General features: G+C 31.2%; 1 protein-coding gene across 1 annotated transcript; it reads right to left on the bottom strand.

Moving 5' to 3' along the window:
• Positions 265–4,459, bottom strand: LOC107615436 (homeobox protein knotted-1-like 2). Its single transcript, XM_021112519.1, has 6 exons — positions 3,634–4,459; positions 3,434–3,542; positions 2,216–2,336; positions 1,158–1,501; positions 937–1,073; positions 265–530 (listed from the first exon to the last, which is right to left on the bottom strand). The coding sequence occupies exons 1-6, from the start codon at positions 4,053–4,055 to the stop codon at positions 494–496; spliced, it is 1,170 nt and encodes a 389-aa protein (XP_020968178.1). The 5' UTR covers positions 4,056–4,459; the 3' UTR covers positions 265–493.

Raw genomic sequence — 8,665 nt, forward strand, 5'->3', positions numbered from 1 at the left:
TATAACACATCAAGTAATAGACTAGCAATTATGCACATTCTTACTGGGAATAATAGAATTCACCAATATTATCATCAGGTTCATAGAATAGACTTTGCAGCATATATGCTCATATCGTTTATTTGTTTACCAGCTGGATTGTAATGAATTTCTCTTAGTATAATTAAACTCGTCAATTATTCCATCCTAAATTATAATAAAATGATTTTTTTAAAAGATAAAGAGCTAGCCAGAAATATGAACTATATATGAGGTATGCACGAGCATAAAGGCAGAAAATATATATAGTCATATATGTACATCAATATTAGGGTTTACTGTGTTTAAAGCAAAAATATTCAAGAGTGATATATATCCCCTTTTACATCCATATCAGTAGCCCTCGGACGTTAATTAAGGTCTAAGAATCCCAGCAAGCAATCGAAGACTAGCATTATAATGTTATAGATATATATATATATGTATGTATATATCTTAATTTCCTTTTGGTTCATCACATGAAGCTTTGGTTACTGCTCTCACCTGCACTGCTGCATTAATTAATAATATTCATTCACTACAGCAATCATCAGCATATATAAACATAACTAACATGATGATTACTTGATTAGGATAAATTTGCAGTAAAATCTCAAATGCAGTTCTCTTCATGTAAAGTTGATAGTTGAGAATCGTTCAATGATTTGACTAAATTGTCATCTAATGACTTTTAAGTATCAACTTTACATGAAAGTAACTGCAAATGAGTTTTCACCTAAATTTGTTCTTTTCATTTAAAAATATGGGTAATTGTAGGGAGACAAAAAATACATGCAGAACTTGCCTTATTTAGTATTCATTAATTGTCGCAACAATTAATAGATGCTAAATAAGAAAAGTTATGCTGTTTTTGGCTAATTTTCTTTGGTTACCAAATATTTCCGTAAAAATATATACCTCTTGCGCTTGGTTTTAGAGTTACTAGAGGAAGAGGGGTTAGTATGCCAGTTCCTTTTCCTTTGATTTATGAACCAATTATTTATCTGCTTTAATTGCAATCCAGTTTCCTGCACCAGCCTGGCCTTGTCTTCCTCCTGCAATGAGTAATTTGAAATTATAAAACACATAGATTAATTAAGTAGGGTAGAATTAATTAAGGTAGGTTAATAATTAATTACAGTAGGGTAGGGCCATTTAGAATGTGATTGCCACCAAGCTTTGAGAAGGGAGGTGGTGTCACCAGGAAGCTTGCCAGCTCTTCTCTTGCGGAGAATCTCTTCTCGGATGTCAACGATCTTCTCCTTGTAACCCTGTTTGAGTTCATGCTTCAGTTCATGCCTCACTCGCTCCATCAACGATCTTTCACTCTCAGTCGGCACAAGAGGACCAAAACCAAGACTATCAACACCGTCAAAGCTTCCTTCGTATAGGTTCCCCCCGCCACCGCCGCCACCGTTGCTCTCCGCTTGCTCATCTTCGTCGTCCGACATTGTTGCTCCCGTTCCTTCCCCAGGAGATACACCTGCTCCATGTTCCTACACCTTTAGGGTTCCCTCAAACTAATCGAAATAAATATGTACTTTGACAATACACATTTCATTTTCTCTCTTTGTTTTTTTTTTATATATAACAAATAGAAGAAGCTGAATTCTATATAAGAAGAGTGATAGCCAGCACTTTTGTTAAATTCTGGCTAGCATTTAACTATTAAAAGAAAATTGAATAATTTTATACCATTAGATACAATCTCATACCATTAAAAACATCATTGATGACTAATTGATGGCTAAAAATTACAAAATCTATTAACCTCCCAGACTTTCTCTATATTTATATATTACCTATAATAGATTGTATTTAATTTTTGTCTAACTTATTTTTTATAACAAATTTTAAATATTTAAAAATTATTTATTTTTATACTTTTTAAATTAAATATTAATATTAATTTTTTTTAATAAATTAGACATTACTTTTTAGATATTATTACGTGTAATTGATAATTGAGAGCCTTTAAATAATTTGAATTATTTGACTAAATTTTTATCTAACCATTTTCAATTATCAACTTCACGTGTAGATTGAGTTTTCATTTTTAACTTTTATTAGAACTCATTTGAAACTTCTAAAAACTATTAGTTGGATACTATTAACTAAAGTATAAGAAAAATAAAAAGAACAAATGTTGACACTTTATGATTGGGATGAATGTGATGATGCTTAAATTAAAGCTTACCGGTCAAGCTTTGTAGAGACTGCTCGAGATCCCAACAAGCCATCACTGCTTCCATGGCATGAACACGGACATGTTGCTGCAACTGTTCCTTGAACGCACATAGCAGCAGAACATAATGTGTCTACAAATAAAAGTACAATCAAACCTTAAAAAAGGATCTTCGTCATCATCATGAATACAGCATTCTTCTTCAGAACCAACCAACACTGGAAAGAATTATTACTTGCTTGTATTATATTATATTGCTACATGATTATTAGGATCATATCATAATAATAAACCCCACAAAACCAAACCTCTACTGATGAATATTAATATAAGATTTTGATATCCACTTTTCTAACATCACTACTTAAAGAATCAAGAGTAGTTAGAAAGGTTTGAATTTTTTTATCAATTGCATTTATTAAAAACTCATAGCTTGATATACATCAATCAATGCTTTATAACACCTTTTCAGATGCTGGTTAGTAACACCATATTAATATTAAACTATGTTAGTTGCACACTACTAACAAAATTGTGTGTCTGTTTAAATACCTACTATATAATCTACTATATTCTAGCTACTCACCCAACAATCCACTCATCCACTTTTTCTCCACCTTTCTGAATTTGAAAATTCTTAAAGTGATCACAAACTTAATTTTGGCATGAACAAACATTGTTAATATTATTACAAAGAATATAAATGATGATTCAATATTACTAGTAACATTAATTATTTTATGTAGTTGGTAGATTGAATCGGCAGTGCCATATGGTAGGGGACAAATAATACCATAACCGGTTAATTAATTTAATTAATAGTTAGTACGTACCGAATCAGCAAGGTCCCATACCTCTCTCATTAATGTACTGCCAGAAACGTACGTACATTTGATATGAGGGAAAAAAAAAAAAAGCTTGAAAGAACTTCGTAATCATCGATCGAAAGCTTAAAGTTCAGTTTCAGTATACAGGTAATAATAATCTTGGAACTTATTCCATTATAAGAATTTAGCAAGTGAGCCATCCAATTTTCAGAGAAAAGAAAAGTGAACCATGGAAAAAGACCAACATGTCAACATTTAACAGAAAAGATTCCATATAAATTAAAGTCATAAAGTCTGCAGCATTATCGAAGGTCTAGGAATTGGAGAAGGCACTATCATATAATTAGAACCCTCAATCGTTATCCAAAATTAAATTAAATTAGATTCATTTATTCACATCCACCTTAACAATTATCAAAATCCCCATCACCGGATAAACCTCAAGCTCAAAATAATAATAATAATAATAATAATAATAATAGATTGTGATATATCGTTCGTTAAACCCAAGAATTCATGAAAGGTAGTAGGTGTAACCGTCTAAGTTTGGTAGAAGCAAAATAGTAATTAAAAAAAAAAAAACACAAAAGGTTTGACATTTACTTATCAACGACGCGCTGCGACTGCTGCAACTGCGCGTCGATCCGTGGAAGCTGGTCAACTGGTGTGGCGATTCTCAGGCAAGAAACATGAGCCGACAGAAGCTGGTCGTACAGCGGGTGTCCTAAGATGTCTGCTTTGTATTCCCTCAATTCATCAGACGATTCGAAACTTGTGTTCCGATCCATGCTCTTCTCCGTCGTGGTCGCTGTCTCCGGTGGTGGTGGTGGTGGTTGCAGCTGGTGCAGGAAATTCTGCTGCTGTCGATGATGATGACTGCTAGGGTTGTTGAGCCACGTCGGCGGCGCAACCACCCCCGCCGCCCTCTGCTGCTGCATGTCCCTATTCTCTGCTGTTAGTTCTTGCTCCTCGGTGAAGCGCTGAAACGCTATCTCGTGCTGCATATGGTGCTCGTGGAAAGCCATTTCCGTTCAATTATTAAGCCCTTCTTCGTCTTTTTAAATTATTACGATGACTGCATTTGTTCTCGATTATCCTTTTATTAGTTTGCACTACTGAGATCCAAACTCGGCATGAAGTCAAAGAGGGGAAGTTTCTAGCTAGAGAATTTCTGCAGTGAAAACTAGAGAGGAGTAGTTGTTGGTGGTGGTGGTGACGATGAAGATAAAGATAGAAAAAGATGGAAGAGGTTTGGAGAAAACACTTTTTAAGGGAAAAAAGCATATACAGAGAGAAAGAACTAAGTAATAATAATGCATCAAATTTACTTATTATTTTTGTGCATTAAGTCCACTACTCCTTCTACTTTTTGTTATTATTATTTTTTGTGAAAAGCCTATATATGTTCAATGAATCTTTTGTTATCTTCTCTCCAATGATAATAGATAATAATGAGTCAATTTAGTGTTTAAAAAGGAGAAATTATAAGTATAAGGGTTGACACAGAGATCAATCCAACGGTGGGATTGGTGATAACGTGGTAGGGTTTGTGGTGTGAGGTGATTGGTGATTTCCTCTGATAAAGACAAAGATCCATTCATCAATGATGTAGGAGAGGCAGCTACATGACATATGTATTATTAATTTTTATTCGTTTATACCTACAACAAATTAAAATAAATAATAGTAATCCTTTTTCTTTAAGCGAATTAAAATCCATTTATGTCAATTTGGATACCCTACTTGTTACATAGATTAAGATATCGTGTTCAAAAAGGCTAAGAATGAAACAGCATTACGTTGACGTGTTGTTTTTTCTTTAGAGGAAAGATCACGGGGAGTGCTAAATGGGTAATTATATGGGTATTAAAATAGGCGATTATAGGGGAGGCTAAGTGCATGGTAGGGATTGGGACGAGAATAGAAAATAATAATAATAAAGGTGGAAAAGGGAAAAACAGAAACAAACCTTTGAGGTCCAGCAAGGAAGCCCCTTTGTGGTGTTGATGGCAGATATTTACTTTACTAGTTAGTGCTACTACACTACACATACATACACTGCTGGGAAGAAGTGACATCTTACTTTTCATATCTTGCCTCTTGCCTCTTCTCTCTTCCCCTTCTGTGCGCCAGGCATCGTTTTCGTTTTCCATCAGACCCTTTACCGTACAATGCAACAAACTCGAGAAAATCCTATTTAGTATTTACACCTCCAAAATAAATAAGTAAATTTACATTTCTTCTTAAATTGAGGAGTGCTAGGCCAGCAGATTTTGTGAGTTGTAGCTCTTAATTAATCATCAATAGTGTATTTAATAGTGTGAGATTTCATCTAACGGTAAAAAATCATTCATTTTCTTTTTGCTGGTTAAGTGCTAGCCAAATTTTAATAATTGCTGGCCCTAGACTTTCCCATTTCCAATATGGATAATGCTAGATAGACAAAAAAAAAAACAGTCAGAACTTGCCTTATTTAGCATTAATTAATTGTCGCAACAATTAATAAATGCTAAATAAGGCAAGTTATGGCTGTTTTTTGCTGATTTTCTTTGGTTACCAAACATTTCCGTTCCAATATATACACAAGGAGAAAATTTGGAGAATTAATATATATTAACCAATATTTTTATACTTAGCAAATAATTGGAATAAAGGTCTAATTTAGTTTCTACTAGTATTTTTATCCGTAATAATATTACAGGAATATAAATTTTTTAAACATCTGTACTTATATTATAGATTATGACACAAAATATTTATAGCATTAAACTATTTTTATAAAAAGGTCGTCAGAGACGAAAGTCTCCGTTGACTAAGAAGATCATGGTCTCCGTAGATAAAAAAAATAAATAATAAAATTTTTAGTTATTATTTTCATATGAAAAAGTTTAATCTTTTACTAATAATTAATTTTAACATTCGTTATCTAAAATTTGAAAGAAGTTAACGTGTATATTTTTATATTTAATTAGGTGTTAAGTCTAGAAAGGAGTAGAATGTATTTAGCATTAGATTTCGTCACCGGAGATTGGAATAAGATACGGTCAGATGTTAACGAGAGGTTTCAGTTATGGTGGCTTATGATACACCCATAACATCTTTATTTAAATTGAAAAGAATTATTTATATCTTCTTCTTAGACTTACTAAAATAGACGAATTTATTTATTAGATATTTTTTATCACTCTTGTTGTGTACTACCTTTTCCTTCTCCTGTTAAGAACTTAAAAAAAAAATTTGGAATACTTTAGCTATTTTTTTTCTTTTTTATATTTATCTCCCAGCATTAATTTTATTGAAAGCACCTTTAGACATGCACCGAATTCATTGGGCTTGTTCACTTGTTATAGGATTCGAGAATAATAAAAACTATTAGATAAATTTCTCTTATCAAAGTTGTTAACACTTTAATGAGTTGCATCGTAACACTGGTACTTGATTGTGTATTAAGAGAATGATGCAATTGCTTTCAAGTGCGCGGTTGTACTTATAATGCAAGAAGAATTAAATCTTTTTATAAAGAAATAAATATATTTTTAATTATTTTTTTATTTAACTTTTATAATCTTTATCTTGGCATGTCCAAATTAAAAAATGTTTGGTCCCTTCCACCATCATTTGTAGTAAGTCAAAATCTTGATTTTCTGGATATTAACTAAGTAAAATAAATAACCATTGTGCTCAAACATTCCCAGGATGACATTACGTTACATATGGAAGATCATGACCTACTAGAAAAATATGCACATTATATGCCACCAACCCGTGACCTTCAATTTGTAAGTTTTTATTAATTATTGGAATATTTTTATTATAATAAAAAGTACTCAAACTTGGACTTATACATATTACATCGTATTTGTTATACAGATATATGTCCCAATCAAGGATAATGATCACTGGTATCTAATGGTAATGAGCATTCCTGACAAAATACTTTATCATTTAGACTCTCACTGTAAGGTTGAAGATGATGAACCAATTTATTTATCAAAGACAGAAGTTTACTCATTGAGAAGAAAATTAATAATCAAAGGTTTTTGGTTGACAGCCAGCTGAGCTGGTAGTTGGTGATTTGTGTTTTTATCTTTCATGAATGCCTTGCAATATCCATGTTTAAAATTTTAGGGTTCTGGGTCTTTAATGCTGCTTAGATGTATATTTCGTATAATATTATATTATATGAACTATTATTTTAAAGTTATATCAGTGTTGTTCACTTGTTTGATCCTAATTATACAATACCTTATAAAAACTTTTTGAAATGTTAAAATTGCATTAAGTTACTACCAAAACAAAAGATTACATGAAATCAATTAAAATACCCAAAAAAAAAAAAAATTACATCACTCTCCGAAATTACCCATTCAAGTCCCCCAGTTACCCATTCTAAGTTGGCTATCTTAAGAATCAGCAATTGAAAAAAGGTAAATGTTCAAAAGGGTGAGCTCCCCTGTACTCCTGTTCTGCTAAGAGCAAAGAAAATAACAAATGAGAATAAGAATGTAGAAACAAGTCTCAACTTAGATAATTGACAAGCATTATAGATTAATATTTTAAATACTATGACAAGCATTATAGATTAAACAATACTATGACAAGCGCAGAAGTGTAAAGTGAAAATCATATCATCAGAGATGAAAACATCCTAGCCTAGAAATAGTAAAAGCATATAATTTTCCTCAAGCATATGGTTCACCTTGGATCAACAGAAACAACAGTTACTTTTAAGTCATCATTTACTAGAAAACACAAAATCCAACAGCAAATCAAGTTCCATTTATTTTGACAGATCATCGGAGATATGATCTCCACATATATCAACCAAGATACCTTTTTCTTTTTTCATTTCTATGATGGAATAAAAAAGCAAATGCTTCACATTTCTATGATGCCATAACAAGAGTACGAAGCCTTTAGTTATAAACACGAACAACATCAACCATCGCAAAAGCTGAATTCGAATAAGATTAAATATAACAGAAATAAATTAAAAATTACACCAATCCCACAATAATCTATAAGAGAGATAGAGTAAATGAAGGAATGAGAGAGATAAAAAAAAGAAAAAAAAAGAAAAGAGGAGAACTTTTTAATTTTAAAAGGAAAGCTTTGATTTTAATTGTGATGAGAAAATGATATGTAGCACATTTTAGTTATAAAATTAATAATATATAATAGATATAATAAATTTACAATTGTTACTCCTCAATTATCTCTTTTATTTAGACGAGAACAAGGTAATAATAAAAAAAATGTATTCATCATATTCGGTGATAAATATTCCTATCATTGATAATTTTTGTTTTCCTTCAATAAATTGACACCATATGGCTATTCATTCAAATATTCTTTCATCCAATGGCAATTGTATTCAAATATTTAGTGTGTGTTTAGATTACGGTTTACAAACGTTTAGTTTGAATAAAATTGATTTTATAAATTTGATTTTGAAATAAATTTGTGTTAAGGTAATTTATGTTTGGTAATTTTTATATCAAAATTGATTATAGTAAAATAAATGTTATTTGGATTACACTACTCAAAATTATTTTTAAATAAAAAAATATTAAAATAGACATCAACTTAAATAATTTTTATATATTATCTTATTATTTTAATTTAGACATTTGAA

This window comes from Arachis ipaensis, chromosome B01, assembly GCF_000816755.2.
Source record: "Arachis ipaensis cultivar K30076 chromosome B01, Araip1.1, whole genome shotgun sequence".
Lineage (NCBI taxonomy): Eukaryota > Viridiplantae > Streptophyta > Magnoliopsida > Fabales > Fabaceae > Arachis > Arachis ipaensis.